Source organism: Balearica regulorum, chromosome 1 (assembly GCF_011004875.1).
Source record: "Balearica regulorum gibbericeps isolate bBalReg1 chromosome 1, bBalReg1.pri, whole genome shotgun sequence".
NCBI lineage: Eukaryota > Metazoa > Chordata > Aves > Gruiformes > Gruidae > Balearica > Balearica regulorum.
The window spans coordinates 97,721,301-97,743,613 of NC_046184.1; the positions used below are offsets into that span (position 1 = coordinate 97,721,301).

General features: G+C 38.6%; 1 protein-coding gene across 7 annotated transcripts in view; it reads left to right on the top strand.

Moving 5' to 3' along the window:
- PHLDB2 (pleckstrin homology like domain family B member 2) overlaps positions 1 to 22,313 on the top strand; it is a 70,520-nt gene that overhangs the window by 41,988 nt on the left and 6,219 nt on the right. For 3 of the 7 annotated variants that reach the window (XM_075767784.1, XM_075767773.1, XM_075767794.1), the window contains 10 exons: positions 2,093 to 2,248; positions 3,019 to 3,129; positions 3,834 to 3,923; positions 7,445 to 7,588; positions 8,439 to 8,612; positions 9,271 to 9,411; positions 9,986 to 10,085; positions 16,973 to 17,180; positions 19,233 to 19,323; positions 19,766 to 19,912. In XM_075767784.1, coding sequence (XP_075623899.1) covers positions 2,093 to 2,248; positions 3,019 to 3,129; positions 3,834 to 3,923; positions 7,445 to 7,588; positions 8,439 to 8,612; positions 9,271 to 9,411; positions 9,986 to 10,085; positions 16,973 to 17,180; positions 19,233 to 19,323; positions 19,766 to 19,912 — 1,362 coding nt within the window. The remainder of the gene's footprint in view (positions 1 to 2,092; positions 2,249 to 3,018; positions 3,130 to 3,833; positions 3,924 to 7,444; positions 7,589 to 8,438; positions 8,613 to 9,270; positions 9,412 to 9,985; positions 10,086 to 16,972; positions 17,181 to 19,232; positions 19,324 to 19,765; positions 19,913 to 22,313) is intronic. The other 4 variants (XM_075767801.1, XM_075767809.1, XM_075767815.1 and 1 more) reach the window with 2 other exon arrangements.

Genomic DNA, 22,313 nt, shown 5'->3' on the forward strand with positions numbered 1-22,313 from the left:
ACTACTTACCCTTTGGATGTTTTTGAATTTGAAAATGGACTTGGTTTCAGATTAGGTATGTTTATTTTTCTCTAGTGGGCACAGTGGTACAGAATGTGATGAAATTCTTGTTCCATAGCATGTCTCACAACGAATACAGCGTTTTGCAAGCTCAGCTGGCTACCAGTTGCCTTTCTGGCTATTGGTTGCCTTCTCTAAAGTCTGTTCTTCTGCCTCAGTAGCAATTAATGGTATGAAATAGGCTGAATTTGTAGACTTGCATGGCCCAGGCAAGGCCCTTCTGTTTGTTTTGAATGCTGAAGATGGCTGACTGGTTTGAATGAAGCATTTCCATATTGTAAGTAACTGCTTTCTTGTAATTTTTAGCCCACGTTTGCTTTTGAGCTCTTCACTGTCTCCTACAAGTGAAAGGCATATCTTTGGAGAATCGTAGAATCATGGAATGGTTTGGGTTGGAAGGGACCTTAAAGACCATCTAGTGCCAACCCCCTGCCATGGGCAGGGACACCCTCCACTAGACCACGTTGCCCAAAGCCCCATCCAACCTGGCCTTGAACACTTCCAGGGATGGGGCATCCACAACCTCTCTGGGCAACCTGTGCCAGTGCCTCACCACCCTCACAGTGAAGAATTTCTTCCTAACATCTAATCAAAATGGACCCTCCTTCAGCTTAAACCCATTACCCCTTGTCCTGTCACTACACTCCCTGATAAACAGTCCCTCTCCAGCTTTCCTGCAGGCCCCTTCAGGTACTGGTAAGCCGCAATTAGAATAATGGGAAGATGATGCTATTTTATATAATAACTTGGATTCTTCGGTTTCTGCATCCTGTGTCTTTACCTGGTACATTGGAAACTGGTTTTGAATGCCTTGATAGAGACCTATCTGCTTATCTCAGTCACTAACCTTTGCCTTAGTTTGAAAGAAGAAAGGGAATAAGTTTGCATTTCTCTAAAAGGATAAGTTGCTTACAGGATGTAGGGTTTTTTGCGTAACAAGTCATGTACAACGTGCATGTTTTAGAGACCCTTAGCATTTAATAACACTGCAATTATTAAAAGCACCCTTTTCTTTGGAACTCTGGAACTTCTAAGTAGGAATTCGTGTTATGAATACACAGATGTTGCAGGAGAAAGATTAGCATTCAATTCTCATGCTGAAAAGCACCCTAAGTTTTATCTCGTCATCCCTAAGAAGAAGGCAGGTGTGTTCTTGTTTTTTGGGTCTTTTCTGCAGCATTCAAACTCTTTTTCCTGACAAAACCTGGCATTGGTCCAGGGGAATGCATAAAAGTGGGCTGACACCTTTTCTGAAGTAATACACCTACTGGCTAGAGTGGATGAGTAGAGTCCTTCATTGTGTTTGCACAGGGACCAAATGTCAGCTCCAATTCAGTGGTCCACGATCAGCCTCTGGCTGAGCAACTTGCTGGGTTGGACGTCACTGCCGAGGTGATGGTAGTGGGCTGACGGCGTACAGCTCCACATATCTTTTGTCTTATCTGTCTCTATGTCTGTTAATAAAAAACAGTGCTAGTACTCGGGCTAGACCTGAAGAAATTCTACGTGCGGTTCAGACTCCTTCGTGTGAGTGTGTATTCCCATAATTAGTTAATTCAGTGTGCAGGTCTCCGGTGTTACTGGGATGATACTTTCTGTCCTTTTTGGCTGGTGAGCAGATGCTCTCAAGCTTTGGCACGTGACAACCCCACCAAATGGGTCCAGGCTCTGGTGGTGTCGCAGCTAGGCTACAGCAGAGGGATGTGCCCAGCCAGGGTGCACTGGAGGCTCCAGCTTGCTCTGAACACTGCAAAACAGCTCCCTCACCATGCTGCAGGTGCTTCGTCTTTCTCAGCGGGGAGGGGACAGCAGGAGCAATGGAGAAAGCCGTGTCAGAATAATGATTAGGCCTGTTTGCTCTCTTATTATGACCGTAGGTCATTAAAAGCATTGAGCTCCTGTTTGAACGTGTTGTATGAGATATGTAAATACCGTCTTAGACTGATTTTTGTGTTGGTTTTTAAGTGTCTCTACTTCTCTACTCCAGTGTCAGTGAAAGAATGATTACTTTTTTTTTTTTTTTTTGCTTAAGGATGCTGATCTTTTGGACATAGAAAGCAAACATTTTGAAGATTTGGAATTTCAGCAGCTTGAACATGAAAGCAGGTTAGATGAAGAGAAAGAAAATCTGACACAACAGCTCCTGCGTGAAGTAGCTGAATATCAGCGCAGCATTGTCAATAGAAAGGTAAAAGCACTAACACTCGATGCGTTTGTTCTTTATTGTTGAGCATAATGGAGATGAAATGGATCTATAACCTGCCCATCTGTAAGAAATAATGCAAAACTTTGCTCTTTGAAAAAGCTTTTCTAGCAGAGCAAAGATGATGGCCCAGTAACATCCCACACAGATCAAATCATGCACGTCTCCAAAAGGAAATAAATCAATACAATTCCATGTCCTGTTTGTATATTTGCATATGAAAATTTAATCCTTTAATTTGCTACAAAAAGTAGTAACCAAAGCATTGGGTTTTTTTCTTCTTTAAGAAAGGAGGTTTGTATGCTCTGGACAAAACTAGTTACTTTATGATCATGATTGATGTCAATGTTAAATGATTTTGTTAAAATAATAATAGAACACCAATTTAAGAAAATACCTTTATTTTTACAATAGATTGGAGCTTTATAACTAATCTCAACCAATTAAATACCAGTTTTTCAGAGAACAGAAGTTGCATCTCTAACCCACTTCTGTTCAGTATATGGATGCTAGTCACCATATTATCAAAGAATATGTGCAATTGTTCTTTTGTTTTGTTTCATGAATAAATGGTCTCTTTACTGTCTAAATCTTATTTAATTATCTCCTTCAGAGCAGTGAGCTGTCTCGTAAAAACTTATTTTCCTACTGCTTCACTCATATGAATGGGTGAACTCTTATGAATAGGATCCTTGCTGCAGGTTGTCTTGTGCTTTGAAAGTAAAACATGTAAATTGTCATTGTTTTTCTATTAGGAAAAGATTTCTGCTCTCAAAAAACAAGCTAATCATATTGTCCAGCAAGCACAAAGAGAACAAGATCATTTTGTAAAAGAGAAAAACAACCTAATAATGATGCTGCAAAGGGTAAGTATTCATTGTCTTTCAAATATTTTTAGCATGGAATAAAAGAGCATTTCATGGAGTAAAAGAACATAGAGCGTAAGAAAAGCATCAGTTGTGCAGAAGCTATCAAGTAGGTAATAACATGATAGACATAATTTGTATCCATTAGCCTTTAAAAAAAGGAAGTCTGTTGTAATTAATCAGCAGATTTCCTAAGAGAAAATGCTAGTGGCATTTGATAATTGAGAGGATTTAAAGGTGCCCCCCTTCCAGAGGACTCAACCAGAGGCACCCATCCGGGTACTGAAGCTAGAAGCGTGTGCTCCCTGTGGGGCTGCTGGAGCTGTGCAGAGAGTGCTCATATTTTTGGCTTGTAGTAGCCCATACCAGGCCACCAGATGAGCTGCTTAACATCAGCTAACATCTGGTTAATAAGAAGCTGGCATGAACCTTTCGTGTCCATTTTAAGTTTTGCATTTAATCATGGGAGAAATCATGTTTACTTCATTAAGCAGAATTAGCATTTTCAAAATGCTGAAGGAAGACCTATTTGATTTGGCTGTGGTTATTAAATAAAGTCTTTCACTAGCTTTTCATTCTGTATCTTCATTTTTTGTTTATATCTGCTGTAAATGGATAAAGTTGAAGCTCTGCTGTGCAGTTTCTAGCCTTTTATCCCAGCATGTTTCTTTACGCAGTTAATATAAAATGTCTGGTTTTAACAGGAAAAAGAGAATCTCTGTAATCTGGAAAAGAAATATTCCACGCTTTCCGGAGGAAAGGGATTTCCTGTCAGTCCCAATAGTCTTAAAGAGGTAAAAGAGATTCACTGCTTTTGACTTGATCATAAGTAACTTTTAATAACACTTCATACAAAAGCACTTTAGTGTTTTGTGAAGTCCTATTCATACAAATTTTTTTGAGACATGATGAAATTACTTTGTAAAGCTATTCATGGAAGACCAAATGCATGGGTGACCAAAAATAGCTTCTCTCGTTATTTTCCCGGATGTGACTGATATCACCTTAATCTCTTGCTCTGGAAAAACGATCGGGTTTGTGTGTGTGTGTTTAATTTTCTCAAAATAGACAATTAAACCTCATTGAAGTGAAGAAGAATGAGGTCCAGGAATAATTCTGTTCAAGTATGAACACAGTTCAGTCTTATTTTTGCACTGTAGATTTTCTCATTGCCTCCTCTCCCTTTATTCTAAGGCTCTGCACTAAAGCCTGACAAGTGTACATTTTGGTCCTTTTAAAAAGCATTGAATTGAAGACCTCAAGGTATTGTGGTTGTAAGATACCTATTGAGCTATTTATTTCACTGTTTTGAATAGTTAGAGTAAAGGTGTCAAATATTTTTTGCTGAAGTTAGTTAGTTAGTTACCCTGAGTTAGTTTGGGTAATGCACAATGAGACCCAGAGGTTACCTGCAGTTGTCAAGACTTCGTAGCTTTGAGGTACCGCTTTAAGCCTCAAGGTCCGTGAGCAAGGTCAGTGTAAGGTAAGCCACCGCCCGTTACAAAAATTCAGTCAGCACATACGATATTAGCATTAACTCCCGGTATTTATCTTCTTGACTTGATGAATCTGCAAATTGCAAATAAAAATGAAGTTCTAAATGGAGAAGCGGAAAATCAAGTGTTTAAAATGCACTGACAGGTATCTGTGGCTGTTTCATTAACCTCTGCTTAAGAGGTCTGACTGGACATGCCGGATCTGCTTGTATCGAAGCCCTGAACAAGGTCTGTCACATCTGATGACATAGGTGTCACTGTGGGAAGTTGGGCTCTTGAAGTCTACCACGTGTCCTTTGAGCACCTGGGCAGTGAGATCTTGCTTGTTTGGCCTCCAAGTCCCTGGTGAACCCGGGTGGCCTCCAGCACGTACCAGTGGGGTTGAGCACCCTTCCTCACTGCAAGCCATGTTGCCAATGATTAGAGTTTCAGTGTCCTAGGTTGTGTTCTGATCCGGACGTCTGACCTCCCACCAGGACATCTGGCAAGTCTAAGCTTCATTTTTTTTTCATTTTTAGATGGATCTGTTCATTCTCTCACTAGAGAGTGGGCGCTATCTCTGATTTTTATCTTCGTATCCACATAATGGCTTGTTTAATCACAGATATTTCAAAATGCAACTACATTAAGTGAACCTAACGCTCTTTTTATTGAAATGGATTATTCAGCGGTGTCATTCTGTTCACTGCAGTGAAGCCAGTTAGGACTTACTCTAAGGCAAATGAGAGAAGGAACAGCATGGGTTATCTGTTTCCCCATAAAAGAAACGCCTTTCCTTGCCAGATGTTATGTTTGTCTCAGTCCAGTTTAATTTTTCTCTGACTGTTCTGGCACCTTTAAAAATCAGGCACCAAATGGTACACGGGCTTAAATAGACTGCCTGCACGCAGAAGTTAATTTCACCATGCTGTTGCTCACGTATCATTCGAGTCTGTGGTCCAACGTTTCCCAGCCTCTCCTCACCAAAGCGCACGTTTGTGACTCTCTTCCATCCATCATGAGGCTTACTTCCTGCATGCACAGCAACAGAGAGTAACACGGCCTCACGTAAAAGCAGCAGGATGCTTATTCCATTATTTAAATAAGTGAGGAAAATCAATGCTGTTTAAAAGTTCAGCGTTGAAAAAATGACTTGGATACCTCATCTGACTTGAAACCATTTATTTCATCTACTGTAACAGGGGCTTGAGCTAATGCACAGCACAGTCATTTGTTGTTTGCTTTTTTTTTTTCTTTTAATCCCATGGTGAATCCCCACTGGGGCTGTGAGTCTGAACTGAATGGTTTTCATATAACAGTGAAAGTGCTTTTATATTCTATAAAAATGAATACAGTATTGCATTCATAAACTTGCCAGGTTTTGGCTACTGACATGCTGCTACTACAAGATGGTTAAGCAAGTTTTGTGTTTATTCATACTGGACTCTATTTTACTGAAATAGGGCCACATGTTTTGAGAGGTGAACTTTAATATCTTACCCAGTCTCCTTCTCATTTAATAGTTCATCAAATAATATCAGAGTTAAAATTTGCTTCCTTTTTCTAGAGTGCTGTGTTCACAGTATGATACTTAATTTTCCATAATTGTGTATCTGCTTTAAATAACTGATAAATTACATTGAAAGTTATGCTAATAGATATTAGGGTTGATATTTTTTTCAACTTGCCTTCTATGATCATCCCTAAATTTATTCATTTTTAAAAAGAAGAAATACTACAGCAGTCTGTGGCTTCTGTAACTGAATTGCTGAAGTATACATACTGGCATGTCAGTGTGCTGGTATAGTAGTAGAAACATAGCCCCTTTGACACCTTCTCAGTTTAAAAGCAGCTTACCATCTTGATTTAAAAAATAAGCATATTTCTATCCGATTGTTATGATGTTGCTTCAACAGTGATTTATTCTTCCTTTTGCACAGCCTTGTTTTCTATGTATAAGAAGTTAGGGCATTTGACTTTTTATAGTCTGGCATCCTGTACACCATGGATTAGAGTCCATATTTTATTTTTTAAATAACATTTGTTCAGTTAACACCAAAACACATGCAATAATTGTATTCTGCCATTACAGCTCAACTATGTCTGCATAAATCTTCTCTGCAGGCAGAAGCACACTCTGATGTCCATGCCTTTCCCCAGTCCGTCACCTCCTGTATGACAGTTTAAAAAAAAAAAAAAGGGAGCGGGGGGGGCAAATTGTAATGGCTATGGGGCTAACACTAACAGCATCTTACCTGCGTCTCCTGGTAACACCTAAAAGTTAGAAATTACTTCCAGACAAGGTAAATGGAAGGTGTTATATCAGCATAATTTATAGAGTAGCAATGGCTTGTCCTTACGCATCTTCTTCCCAGTTCTGTTAGTCACTTGGTTTACTCAAACTAGCTTAAGAGTTAGGCAAGAAACCAATCAGGGTAAGTTATTTCATTTGAACATGGACACAAAAAAAATAACAAGTAAATAGATGGACGAGTAAGATTTGTTCTTTCTTTTCCCCCCAATCTGCTTTCCCGAAAAAGAGCTACATAATTTCTAAAGGGTATTTACATTTTACTAAAGACTTTTGATCATGTAATGTACATTTGCTTTTGGATTACACAAATGTTTTTGGAATTAAATGAAGAACAATTTTCGGAATCCAAGTATTCAACATTTGAAAAGCTTGATGATAATTTTATTTTACTTACAATGAAGTATTTCAATGATAACAAATATTTGGCTGTATCACTCTAAACTAACTTTCATCGTACTGGATACATTAATACTCTTGCACGTCTTTTGGCTTTTGCTCCTTGTAACTTCTGAATTCCTCCTTTTAGGGCTATATCAGTGTAAGTGAAATTAGTGAGCTGTATGGCAATTCCACGAATATATCCCCTTCCACTCAGCCCCCCACAGATGCTGAAGCAGTTGCCACTGAGCCTTCCACGGCTGTGCTGACCAGCCAGCCACAAAATAAAGAGGTTTGTTTGAGAGACATTTCCCTTTGTTTGCATTGTTCTTTCATGACTGCCTTTTCTTTTTTTTTTTCTTTTTTTTTAATTTTGATAATTCAACATGTAACAAATTGACCCTAAGGCAAACTGCTGTCTGCCAGTTACTGAGTCAGGTAACAGTTTAATAGTAAAGCTGAAGGACTGCTCCAGTTGTAAAGTGTCTTTGATGATGTAGATGGGACTTCAAAGGCCAAAACACCTGAATGCTTATGACCCAAGCAGCAGTAAGTGACAGTCTTTGCTGGTCAAACACTATAATGTAATGCACCTTTGGTAGATGGTCTGTGGACACACTTAATGATTACTTGATCAATGGTGCTTAGGTGTTCCTTTTGTATGTTTTATAGCTTTTGTTTTCTTTTTTTTTTTTTTTTTCTTTTCCTGTGAGGTGGTAGAGGTATATCTTGAATATTTGTGGGAGATGAGTAGTTCCTACTTGTCTGAGCTATTCCACGGAGTCTGTCCAGTCTGTGTCTTCTAGCTCACTCTCTCTTTTTGTCAGTCTTTGTGATGTTTTTGCCTTTGTAATGGCCAAAGCAAATTTTGAATAAATGCCCTTTTAAAGGAATGGAATAACCTAATGAATGTAAAGCCACTTACCTTTGTGTTGCAATAAGGCAGCAACTGGTTTAGAATTTGGCATTTCTGTGCTGCTTCTGGTAGCTCAATATGCCTTGAGAGTTGCAATACAACACATCTCCTTCCCTGCTAAACGCTCCAACAAACACAGTGCTAAAACTGCAGCTTGTATGTGCCGTATCTTTTGAGCGATTCCAAAAAGAAAACTCTATGTGTAATTTCTCTTTTTTCTATAAAGCTAAGATCACCTCTCTGTTCTGGATTTGTGTTTCCTCACTCTCTTTCTCCTCGCTCTATTGCTCAACTTCCATCAGTCCATTGGCCTGAGGTCATGGCTACTCATGTAGATCCTATTCCTTTATCTGATACACCTCCACCTCTGCCAGCTAAGAAACACCGCAGGCAACAACAGGTAACAGATTCAAAGCTGATAACTTGGAATTATTTTGTTTGTTTTTGTTATGGTGGCCATGAAATTGATTTATGTGTGAAGTTTTTAGACTGATATGATAGGACATGAGTTGATCGTGCTTGCAGAGTGTTGCACTTAAAGGCACTGCTCATTTAAAAATAAATACATCATATTATAGAATGTTATTGAACAAAAATTGTCCTTATATAAACAATCCAGAGACAAATGCTAATCTTTAGGAGCCATTGTAACTGTCAGAAGGCTTGCAGCAATGAAGTACAGGTGGCTGTGTTTGAAATCCTAAATCAGTTTTAAGTCACCAGTTCATTAGAACAACTTGTAAATAAATGTTTTTCTGTGTAATTAGATTCCACTTGTACACTAGACTTGAGTTTTTAGAAAAAAAAAATTAGGTATAGGGACATGTACACAAAATGTGCACGTAAATTGAATGTATTTTTTTTATCAGCATGATTTTAATGTGATATTTGTAGAAATCCTGGAAAGCACTGTGAAGCAGGAGGTGTTCTGTGTTTTAGCTTTCATTCTTCCCAGTGAAGTTCCCAGACTATCACCTTCAGTATATTCCATATAGAGCATAACTGAGCAAGTAGGTCAATTCATTTTGTCAAAACTGCGTAACAAATTACATTTGAAGCATTTCAGAAATCTGGAAGAGCGAAAGAAGCAGCACAGGGAATGCATGTACATGAGCGATACTTTACCTCGCAAGAAAACGACTCCGTCTGTATCACCGCACTTCAGTAGCGCTACGCTGGGACGAAGCGTTGCATCTAAAGTACGTAGTTGCATGCTATTAATAGCCTTCCACTATCTATATAAAAGCCTATATTATGTTAGAGGAAAGGTTGGGTGGAACTGTAAGCTTTACATAATCCCCCAAATTCACATCTGATATTGACTTTGAAAGAAATTCAGGTTTATTAACATGTGGAAATATACGTGAAGCCTTTATTTTGGCCTCCAGATATGCCATGCTGGAATAGTAATCATGCATTTATGATTAATGTATCATCTCAAGGATTGTATTTCCAGGCTAGTCTAAATTGATTCTAGAGGCACAACAGGTTGGTTTCCTTCCTACCTAAGGCCTCTAAATAGTGAAGATAAGGTTGTGTATAAAGTGAAAATACTCTTTATTTGTGATGTGGTAAGTCAACAAAGAGCAGCAAGGTGGAGATATTACTTGGAAAACATTTGGTCTAATAGGTGCACAACTAAAATATCCATGTCTGATTGATATGATGTGACATTGATACTTGTGACAAATCAAGTTATTTTACCATTAGTTGCTGATACAAAAAATGTCTTGAAGTGTAGTTTTAAGCACATATTTACAAAATTTCCGACAGGGACATTTACCATTAGGACAGAGCAACAGCTGTGGCAGCGTACTTCCTCACTGCCTGGCAACCATGACCAAAGAGTCAGAGTCGAGAAGGATGCACAAAGGTAAGACTATTTTATTTCATTGCTATTAAAATTCAGCGTTCAATTTTTCAGAAAATAAGTCTGAAACTGGTGTCGCTAAAATCAACAGGGCTGTAAAATAAAAGTTTTCTTCTTGGTGAAAAAAGCAAGCTCTAAATGCTATTTGCAGATATTGGCAAAATAAGATGTTAAGATAATGATGTAGGCGCACATGCAGTTTTGAAGCATGTGGTCATCAAATATACTCCAGTAAATAAGAAAGGTATATTGAAAAATGTGCATTGGTTTAACTGGGTAATTTCCATGAGTGGTTTTGAGGCAATATATTGTAAGATACTACACGTAGCTTTTTTTTCCTTCCCTTTTTTTTTTTTTTTTAAAGCAATTCTTTCCATGTTGTGATCTTAAAAATTGTTTTTCACTGGCGTATGTTTTTTGCCTGGACAGAGTAATTCCCTAGGCAGATACACCTTTGCAAATCTGTAACTGTGCTATTGTAACTAGTCTTAAATATTTGGGCTACAAACAGGAAAGGAGAGAGGTGTTCTGTCATGGATAGCTAGCTGTGTTTTTGTAATAGGGACAGGGCAATTCGGGATCCAAAAGAAAGTGACATCTTTGAAATACTGTCCTCCAGGCTATGGGATTGTCATTTATTGACTTGAGTCAATACACTTAATGTCTACTTTAACGAGATGCATTATTCATAAGTGTCCCATTCTCACATGGAATTGCTCCTCCGTGCCACCTGTCAGTTTCTTTTCTTTCCGGCATCTGCATCACTGTTATCAGTGTAAGAGCAAGAGGTCCTTAAGGAGAATTGCACTGACTAAGCCTGAGGTGAGGCAGAGCCATCCTGTTGCTGTAGGACTTGTCAGAGCTAGCAGCTGTTACAGGTCAAAGAGGACGACTGAGGTCAGCCATACACACCAAGATGACTCAATGCAGGGATGGAACAAGCTTGCTGTGGGATCGTGACTTACTACATTCACTTTATAGAGCTGATCCAGTTGTGATTTGTTGGTTTTGAGCTTTAGTTATGCAGCAGACCTTCCACAAACCTACCATGTTGTGGCTAATTTTTCCTGAAGTATTTCAGATGCGATACAAAAGGACCTTCGTACTTGGAAAAGCTTCTTTGATGTCATGTGTGTGCAAGGATGGAATAAGTTGCAAGTACATTCAGTCTCATTGTCAAAACACTTTGTTTCAGTTTGCAAATCAGTAGGGCTGGTTTGGGTAAACTTTCATGACAAGAGATCACCTGTTTAAAATTGGAAACATTTCTGTAAAATGGTTGCAAAAGAGTATTAGTGTGTGACCTAAAACACAATTACAAAATGTTACCAAACCTACCAAAGATAAAAATTTTAAAAATAAATTGATCAGTTTTAATATTCCATTTTTTGTCAGCATGCAACTAAGACAATTCTAAGAGTATAGACAGACTTCTTGTCTTAAGAGCGAAAAAGGAAAAAAAAACCCAAACCCAACAAAACCCCACAAACCCAAACTGAATTATGGCCTGACAAAGAAGAGAGGCGGGGGGAATAGGAGAGATGTATCCGTTAAGGCACTTGGCACAGTACTCACCACATGCCACGAGGAACCACGTGTGCTATACTGCCTGCCATACTAGATGATGATGATTATTCTTTAGAAGAACCCAAGGTTTGAATGGAAATACTAAATTAGGAAGGCAGCCTTGTGGGATTAATTTGTGCTAGGAAAGAGGACAGTTCTAGATGGCCTATTCTGAAACATCAGCTTTGCTAAAGGCAAATAATGTTGCTGACTTGTTTACTTTTACTTTGCAAACCCTGTGAGAGTTCGAGATAGGGTCAAACCACGAAAGATGTAGGAGTGCAAGGATTGTCTGTGGCTTGTCTACCTCTCTTAGTAGTTAGTGAAGGGTTTATTCTCTTTGTGTTCAACGTGGAGGTCCCTGAATGTAGTGCTGTAGGAGGAGCTTGAAGAGTATAACTGCTTTCTCATGCTCTGAAGCGCCGTGTTTCTTGTTTGAGGAAAGCTCCTTTGTCTTGGTAACACACCACAAAAGTTTTTGCAAGGCTCTTTCTGCGCCGCAGTGCGGAGCTCAGCAAGGAAAGAGATGTCCAAGTCAGGTGGCTAGGGTCAAATCCTAGAGTATTTCTATCCAGCTATACAAAAGGGCCAGAGAAACAATCCTCAGGCATATTTCATTCAGCCTTACCAGCATAGCTTTAATGAGTGTCCTGGTATGAGCAGGGAGGGGTCTGCACCCAACTTGGGGTGATTTCTGGTTTCCCCTAGCACCTCAGACCCACGCTCAGTGTGTGGAGGAAAAACAAGCTTCCCTTCCACAGCATGGGTAAAAAAAAAGTGCATTTCTGTGGGATAGTGAGATTTGGGAAATGTTCTGAACGTGGTGTAGTATTTAAACGTACCACACAGCACAATTGAAGTGGAATATTATTGCCAATTAACATTCTGAACTCTTATGTGGCTTCCACTAAAATCAGTGGGATTTGAGTCCCTAACTAAGATTACTTTCAGCAGACATCCTTAAATACATCATTGAAAACTAAGCCGTGTCATGTAAGTGGGCATCCTTGGCTATGTTCTTTTATTCCATCACTCTATGATAAATGTTTATTATATACTAAATACACTGTATTTCTTACAAAAACGTTCCTGAGGCAGATCAGGTTTGCCTTTTTGGACTAAGTGAATAATCTGGAGGAATAAGATTTTCTACCCAATCAGTGGAACTCTGCAAATGTCTACATACTGCTTATACTGAGGAATAAGGGCTCACTTCTCACTCCAAAAATTAGTTGTTCACCTAAAATAGGTAATGAGTAGGCAAAAAGTGTTCTTCATTTGTCATGTGTACTGAGCCACTGCTTGCTTTCCTCGTGTTTCTTTTCCCGCTTGACAGGTTTTTCACTCTGTTGGTTTTCTGCGTTCAAGGTAATATATCGCAAACAACATGGGGGTCGTGATTTACTGATACCTTGAGCACACAGCTGCACCAAATGCGCTGGAGCTGGGTGTGCTCGGCTCAGTGGAGAGCCAGAGCCTTTCATCCACTCTGTTTGGAGCGCTGGCTATCACGCAGGGACCCACAAACTGCTATACGAAGAGGATGATGCGCTCCTGAAGCAATATTAGTAGCTTACCCCATTCCTCAGGGCTTAAAAGCATTGAGCAAACTTCTAGGGCAGATGTTTCGGTATGTTTGTATAAATCTGAAAAGTATATTCAACAGTGCCTGGTGGAAGTAGCAGCTCAGCTAGTTTGAAGATATTATCTGAGAATCATCATTAAAAATTAATTAGCAATGGTATGAGTTTTCTCTAATTTGCTTTCTCCAATTTTTCTAATCTCAGTCCGAGAAGGTAAATGTAAAAGTCTGAGATGAAAAAATTCTAAGTAAAAAAATTGGGAGGGTTAGACAATTCAGTCCCATTGACAGTGAGATGGTCTCCAGAAGGGAAGAGGCAATGGTTAGCTGGGAGTTAAGACATAAGACCACAGCACTGGGAACAAAACTGTTGAGACCAACAAGATGATTATCGTATACTTTCTAAGCTCTACTAAAAAGCAATATATTGAGGGCAAGATATATATGTAAAAACAAATTATAAGCATTTCAAAGCTGTTTGCTTCTTCCTTTTTTTTTCTTTCTTTTTTTTCCTTTTTTTTTTTTCTTTTCCCCTCTCCCCACTCATCGAACTCAGGAAAAGCCAGGAAAGGTATGAAAACATCCCTTTACCTGGCTGTATCTATCATTGTCATGTTTTGGCAAAAGTACTGATTGCATCAGCACTGTCAAGTTGTTCCCAAAATTTTGGAAAACTTTTAAATAATTATGAAGTATTGATAGCACTTCAAATTTCTTTTTTTCTTGCTGTCAAATAAGCTGTCACAACAAAACTTCTGATTAATGCTAATATCTGCAGAGCTACCGCTTTGTGCAGGCCTAATTTTTTGCTTCTTTGCTCATAGCCACACAAGTAGAGCAGAAAATTTAGAAATCTTTGCAGATCTGTGGGTGACAATGACAAGGTAGACAGACTTGGGCTTCCTATTTGGCATGTTTCCATACAAAAAAATGTATCTTGACATGTTAATGTCAATCTTTTTGCTCCTTTCAAAAAAAAAAAAAAAGAATGGAAAGAAAAGAAAATATTGTACCGTGATCTTTTTTATAAAGTACTATTTTTTTAACATACTTGACAGTGCCATTTTTAATAACAGCTTTCACCTGTAGTTCTGACCTCACCATAATTTTGTGGTGGTATATCTGTTTTTTGTGATTCTGCAATAACTCTTGTGGATTTTTTTTTTTTTTTTTTTAAAGTATATGGCTTTATGGATATTTGCACTAGTTCATTCAACGGTATGGCTGTTAACACTGTTACATTTACTGTCTTACTAGAGGGAATACAAGCCAATGCAACAAGAAACATTTTAGCACTTGTATCAGCTTAGACTTGGCTGATACAAGTCTTGGCTTGTGGGAAACTTTTAGTAAAGTGCTGGATCTTACGAGGAATCTGATATTTTTAAGTGCACGTTCTGTGAATAAGCAACCGAGCAGTTCAAAATTCCTTAAGCAACAGATTGTGCCTGCGCGACGTGTAAGTGGGGCTGTGACGGAGGCAGGCTGCTTGTGAGGCTTCTCGGTGTTGGTACGCAGCCGACCCTCAGCTTTGAACTGTCTGTTGCTTACGGCATGAGGAGGAAATGAGAACATTGCGTTATGCTTTGTTTCTGTGAATGCATCTCATTTTGCGACCCAACGACTGTATATTTCTTGCAGTGTTCAGTTATGTTTGCATGATTACATAAACTTAGCTCATAAAATATTTTACTTTAAAATGGGTTATCTTCATGGAAAGTTGACTTTCCTTTAAGAGATAGTTTGTAAAAGTGCTACATTTCTCTATGCCTTTTAGCTGGGTTTATTTTTCAGTGAAATGTAAGATACGAAATTAAGATTTCTGAGCAGTCAAGGTTTTGCATCGGGCTCAATAGAAGAACATTAATTTGAATATAGTTTCTTTCAGTAATTTATTTTTTTCTCTCTTTCCATAATGAATAATTGATAACCACTTTACAGGAGCAATTAGTCATTCCAAAGGTTCGAGTGTAAAAGGTAACAGCGTATCTGCAATAACAGCAGCGTTTGCCTTAATAATGGGAAAAATCCCAAAGTGCACATGTGAATCAGTAACACCTGTGTTGTGTGATGCTATTATCTATAACTGCTGAGGTGTATTTGTGTCCCTTTTGTCTCTTTTACTAATTGGTGCAATTGAACTTTTATTGAAATGTAGCATTATTTCAAATGACAAGTAAAGTCCTATTAGTTCCTTAGAAACCAGCTTTAATTGTCAACAAGAAGCCTTTGTATGGTACAGAGGGAAATCAGGAGGAAAGAGGAAACTATCTACCTCCAAAATGCTTGTAGGGCATGATTTCCTTAATAATATGCTTTAATTATTCAGCTTCAGTCATGCTTTTCAGATACCTTTTGGAGAGTATTATAGCCTTTCCAAGGTAGAGCTGCAGTTGTTGGCTCCCTGAACTGGGAGTCTACCCACTACGGCATGGCAAAAAATAAGACAGTAACTTTGTATGTGCAGATAGAGAATGAGAATAAGGCAGAAAAAAAATCCCACTTCAAGCATGTTTTCTTAACATCAGTGTCTTAATAGCGTCTAGTAAAAATTTTTATCTGGACTTTGCTGCATTTGTACATCTGTCTGCATTTTTCCTGTGTCTGTTTATCTGAAATATGTGGAATGTCAGTGGCTGATTTCCTATACAGATGGAAGGTTTTCATGTAGTCTAAGAGTCCTTCGTAATCTCCAACTCTGCCACCAGCTCAGATTTTGGGTCAGAAATGTGCAGAGAGTATCACAATCTTGACTATCATCAGAGCTGTGCGAAAGTCTTGCATTGATTGAAGGAAAAGATGAGCAGTGCAGTTGCATTTGTAATCACATAGATTAAACAAACCTTAAAAGGGCACTGTAAAATAACTCGAGCAGTTAAAACGACAACTGTCGTTACACTCTCCTCTTTATCAGGCAAGCTCAACTACCTCTCTGTAAGTCTGTATAAATACTGCTGCATTATTTACAAAGAGCAGTGGAGACATGAGATAAAAATAATTCTGAAGAAATATTTTTTAAAGGAGACGTAGCCAAAGTTCCCTTTGTTCAAGAAGGATGGCTTTTCAGAAAGCATGACTTTGTGGAAAAATAACAGCACAAAGAACTTAAATGTTGCATAAACCTTATTTTTCTTTACAGTCATTGAGCTATAGGCATCTGCTTCAATCATGTAGGGTGAACCACCCTTTCAAAACTCCAGGAAAGTACCTCTACACAAGTAACTATGATGGTGTGACAAGTAGGCTATATTATTTCAGCTGCAACTAAAAGCCTACCTTGCAGTTACCAGAAGGCAAAGTTCCCCAAACAGACAAAAAATAATCCACATTCGGTAAAATCAATCAAGACCATTCAATATTAGGACTTTTTTTTTTCCCCTTTAATTTAATCAGTGTCAGTTCTTCCAGATCCCTGAATTTAGCTGCATTACTTTTCCAGATTACATTCATTTTAAAATGAAAATTTCATTTAAATTAAATTTTCATAATACACATACAAGAATATATATTGAAAAGTCAGCCATACTAATCTGCATATATTTGTGTCCATCATAGATAAAACAGGTATTTAAAGGTTTTATTTCATTTATCATTAATTTCTGAAATTAACTGCAATATTGTAGTACCTTGGTCACAGTGCAGTTAAGACTGAGGTGATGTTCAAAATGCTTGTGCTACTAACATGTTATGTTCAGGTCACAAAACTTCTGTGTAAAATAAATGTTTCCTCTGTACTCTGTAGGGTATAACCATCAGCGTATGTGTGAAAACCAAAGGCAGAAGTCTCCTGAATTCTACAGCAGAACAGCATCCGAATCAAATGTGTATTTGAATAGTTTCCACTACCCAGATCGTAGTTACAAGGACCATGCCTTTGATACATTAAGCTTAGACAGTTCTGACAGCATGGAGACAAGCATATCAGCATGTTCACCAGATAACATTTCCAGGTAAATAATTTTTCTTTCTCATGTTGTAATGGCCATAGGGTTATAATGGAAAAAGAGAATATGTACATGATGATGCTATGGTAATGTGAATGCTGCTGACTGGTTAAGAAAATATAAGATCATTAGACAGGCATAATATTTAGTGATTGTGTAGCCCTTCATAATCAGGGTTAACTATCATCTCACCTGTCTGTTTATTTAAAGATGGAAAATAAAAATATGGAGAGGCTAAGTGGTAATTTTGAAGGCCACGGAGAAATCAGTGTCAGTCCTGAACTGAAATTAAGTTGTCCATGTTCTTTTCAGAGTGAGCAATACCTGAGCTTCCTTCCCTGGTCACTCCAGGGATGGAATTTCCTGTAATAGGAAATTTCTCAAAGACATCTGCCGGCGATGAAATACACTTGTTCTGCAAGTCCAGCATGTTAACTTACTAGACTCTTATGCCAAAACACTTAGGGCTCCTCCGGCAGTCTTTTTTGCCCTCTCCTCTCCCTGTTCTGGGTCAGTAAAAACGAAGAGGTGACACTGAAAGGCTTATAGCCCTCGGCTGCTTTTCTCATCCTCAGAGGCTGTCAGCTCAGACACCACTCCTCAGATGAAAGAAACATCAACGATCTGCATTAAAAGAAAAGTCCAACTGAGTCTCAAAATCGTGTGCAAACAATTTTCTTCTTTTAATGATAGTGCTTTCATTTCTGCTCACAGTCCTGCCCCAGCAGTTTCACAAGCAGAAGTGGAGGCTGATAATTAAGTACAATGTTGTCACAGGATTAAGAACACCTTGTGAACACAAGGACAGCTTTTTTGCCTAGCATGTTGTGTTTTATTCAGCATCTGTTTCCTGTAACAGGGTATCAGCCCACAGATTTCCCCTTGTAGTCTTTATCACTGCAATGTTAATGGTTTCAGAAAATACCAGTGGCACTCATTCTGCTGGCTGGTGGGTTTTTTGTTTGGTTGGTTTTGTTGGGGTTTTTTTAAAGTAAAAACATTAGGACTCAGGTTTTAAGGATTTCTGGTTTAAGTAGATACACAGTCGGCAAGTTTCTGATAGCTGGAGACAGGCTGGGAATTAACTATCTCTGCAGTGATCTAACATGGCAGTGGTCTGAAATCTGTCTCTCCCTGACTTGCTGCTCTGACCATTTTGGAGGAAGATGGCATGTGTCTGAGCTACCTCGGAGCCACCTCGTCAGTGGAATCTCCAGCCCAGCCCAGGACAGGGGAGCCCCAATGGCTGTGGAATTTCACTGGTGCTGTTTGCCCTTTTGCCTCCCTCTGGTTCTTCTGCAGCTTCCAGCTAATGCCAAAAGGAAAAACAAAACAACAAAACCAAGCCCCCCAAAAAACCCAAATCAATCAAAAAACCAGAAAAGGACCCATTTCAATAGTTCTTTCAGGTTCTCACAAGGCAAACTTGGGTGAGGGAAGAAAAGAGCATGGGCTGATTGTACTGGAGAAAAGAAACAAAAGAAAAAAGGACAGGCAAGGGTGATAGCTGTGTTGTGCTGGGCCTGGATCTAGCACTCTTTGTGATTTCCCTTGTTTCTTCGGTTTGTTGGTTACTGTAACTGACACTACTCTGTCACTGATTGGCCTTTATGCATACCTCTTAATCCTCCTTATTTTTATTGAGCAGTTTTTGATGATGAGCTCAGTAAGACACAAACCAGAGACAGTCTACAGCCAGAAAGACTGGTATATGCAAATGGCTACTAATGTGAGCTCTGAGGATCGGTAGTCTGTTCTGTTAGGACGCTGTAACCACCTCCATCCATAGTCTCTTATCTAGGAGAAGATGACAGATCACAAGGGACTGACAAGATGCATTTTTAGGCACTTGAGTCTGTATTTTTCACAACTTTGTGTGGGGAATGTATACACTGAGAGCGTACCATATACTTAATACAGCATTTTTTGTTAGTGCCTACTGCACTGAATTGGATCAGAACAGTATCAACTCCATTCTTAAACTGTCTAATGTTGGACTGTAAAATATATCTGGAAATACCAAGTATTCTTTTAAATAACTCTTATTTTTTTGTGCAGTGCTAGCACTTCAAATGTTGCAAGAATAGAAGAGATGGAGAGACTTCTGAAACAAGCGCATGCTGAAAAGACTAGGCTGCTTGAGTCCAGGGTAAGCATAATTTTAGGAGTAAAACTAAGAGTGAGTGTGTTAGATAATATCCTAAATGCAACATTGGACCCTAAATAGTTTACACCTAAGACAGGTAAAAAAATTATATCTCCCCCCTTAGTTTGGTCTGGTTTCACCCTCATGCTACATCTTAGAGCCCATATGCAATAGCTCCTATCTCAATGGGTGAGTCGATGGCAAAATCCCATCAGAAGCTAGGTCAGCATTGCTCCTACACCTGCTAGGAGAGCTGCTTAAGAAGCAGCAGCTCATTTCTAGAGTGGTAATATTTGCAATGCTGTTCCAATTCTTGGTGCCCTTTGCTGGATATATATTTCTGCCTACCTAACAGGCAAAAAGGGAGTTAGTCCTAGCTTAGAAGTTACATTACCAACTATAGTTTCACATGTAATTGAAGTTCTGCATGTGCTGTGGTATTTAGGAACGGGAGATGGAAGCTAAAAAACGAGCTCTGGAAGAAGAGAAGCGCCGCAGAGAGCAACTGGAGAAAAGATTGGAAGAAGAAACTAGCCAGAGGCAAAAATTAATTGAAAAAGAAGTCAAAATACGTGAGAAACAAAGAGCACAGGTGAGATATGTTGACATGAAATGGCTTTCTACGTGCAAGACTTCCCCTTGATATACAGAAGGGACTAAGTGTATTTCTGCCAATGGTAAACAGAACTGCTTTCAGTTGACTAGATTGATTTAGTATTTCAGAGGTGTAACTGTGCTGCAAAAAATATGTTTGGGCTCTTGGAGCCTTAGATAGATGTCAGAGTATTCATTTATAGTTAAATAATAGCATAAATATCTATTTTATATCTAAAGTATAAATATTAATCCTATAAGGTTTGTTACTGAGTATGGGCAAAGCAGAATTTTTTAGCCTGAATAACAGAAATTTGAGTGTGTTAATTTTAAACACTGTTGGTGGGTTTTTTTTCTTTCTTTTAATACATAAAATATCTTGTAATGTGAATTGTCACTTCCAAATATTTGACAGAAAAAAAACAGATAAAGAAGCTTTTCCAGCTCTGCATCTACTGTAGAGAAGAAATAGTATTTTTTCCAATGTTACGGGGACTATACAACATGAGAAACATTATTTAATTAAAACAGTGTTACCTACCTACATCTTCTTGCTTCTTGTTAGGATTTAGAGGTATCTGGAGCTTTCTTTAGGTTTAGAGGTCTTACCTATTTGTTTATTCCACCATAAATAATAAGATCTACATGGTACAGAAACTAAACTAGGCAGTCATTTTATCGTTAGTATAATGTAGCAAGAAAATGTCTCCATCTCAATTTATGTATCTGAGTACAAAAGATTCCACATCATACTTGAATATCTTTCTGCTTTTATCTGTGCTACCTTTGCTAAATCTTTGTTTCATGAGTTACTATTATATTTTTTTATCAACATTCCTACATAACTTGCCTTTCTAATTGGTAGCACTAAATCAGAACAATAGGACAACCGCAGAGGAATTTTAAGCTGTTTCTGGTTAAATATATACATTCCTTCATTTTTATATAAAATGTAATTATCAAATGTTACATTTTATGTGTACTTTACTTGAATGCCTTCTTTTTTTCTAAGAAATTTTAATGTCAACTCAAGTATGGCATAAACAACAACGCAATAGTTATATCTTTATCCCGAATTGGAGTGTCCATGTGTTGTAATAGAATGCTCTATCAGTTACTGCTAATTAGCAGACTAGGGAGAGAGGCCAAAGACTGAATTGGCAGGAAAACACAATGTATCTGTCAAAAATAACTACAATTTTTTTAACAACTTCTTTATTTCCTTTGTACAGTGAAACTAGTTTTTTTTTTTCAGCACTTCCTGACACTTAGAAATGTAAACTAGGGGAAAGAACCCCACCTTTGCGCTTGCCAAAGCTGGTGCCAGCTTGTATCATACAGGAGTGCATAATTTTAGAGGGGTGCTAAGAGTCCTTGCAGGCAACACAGCTCCCATTGTGCTAAGAGGTTCTTGAGAATGCCATGAGGGAGAGTCCCTTTGATTTGTGACTCACAGTAGGATTTAACAGGCTAACCTTAGGCATGGAGCAGGGGCAGATTAGATTCTCCAGGTCACTCACTTCTCTGGAGTCAGGGGGGAGAGAGAGTGGGAGATGCTCCTTTCACGGGTCATTCAAAGCACCGAAATTCAGCTTCTGTTCTGAATGGCCCTGTGATGTAGCCTCTGTCTGCCTTGACTGCAGCAGGAGCCTTGGGAGACCCATCTTCTGTGTTTAAAATGTGTGCGCGTGCCTAGACCCTTCGGGCACAGAAAACACGCGTGTTGCCTCAGCTGGCAGAGGTCCCAAATCACTACCTCCTCCTGCTTGTTCTCCCAACTGATACTGTCTGGGCTTCATGCAGAGTCTTGAAGGAGGCACCATCTCCTGTGCTGCTTTGCTGTCTCTTACGCTTCAGCTCTCTATACCGTATTGCTGCTAGTGAACTAGATACCGCATTTCATTCATTCACAAGAAAATAATTCTACTTTGTTTACAGCAATCTTTGTGAAACTAACTAGGGATTACAGTTCACTCATTCATCTTTCCTGTAATAGCATGCTCCTCTTATTTATAGGACACTTTGCATGGAAATACCTGTAGCAGTAAAATATTAATGAGTGAGATATATGTAGTGAGTATCTAGCCCAGAGAAATAAAGGGTTTGCTTAACATCATGCAAATGAAGTTCTTACACTTCATCTAAAGCAGCAACACACCTTTGCATTTAATTAATGTTTTAATTCTAAAACAACCTTTCTATGCTGTGGCCTCTGCTTTACCAGCTTATCAACTGATGATTTCAAGAAACTCTTATGCTCTAATCTTGCTTTTATAAAGTTATCCAATACTTTGTAACGTTACAAGTTTTAAGAATTTTTCTTTTAAAGAAAATTAGGGCTGCAGCAAAAGTGCTTTATTTTTCTTACATTTATTCTTAGAATCAATGGGCAGTTTTCA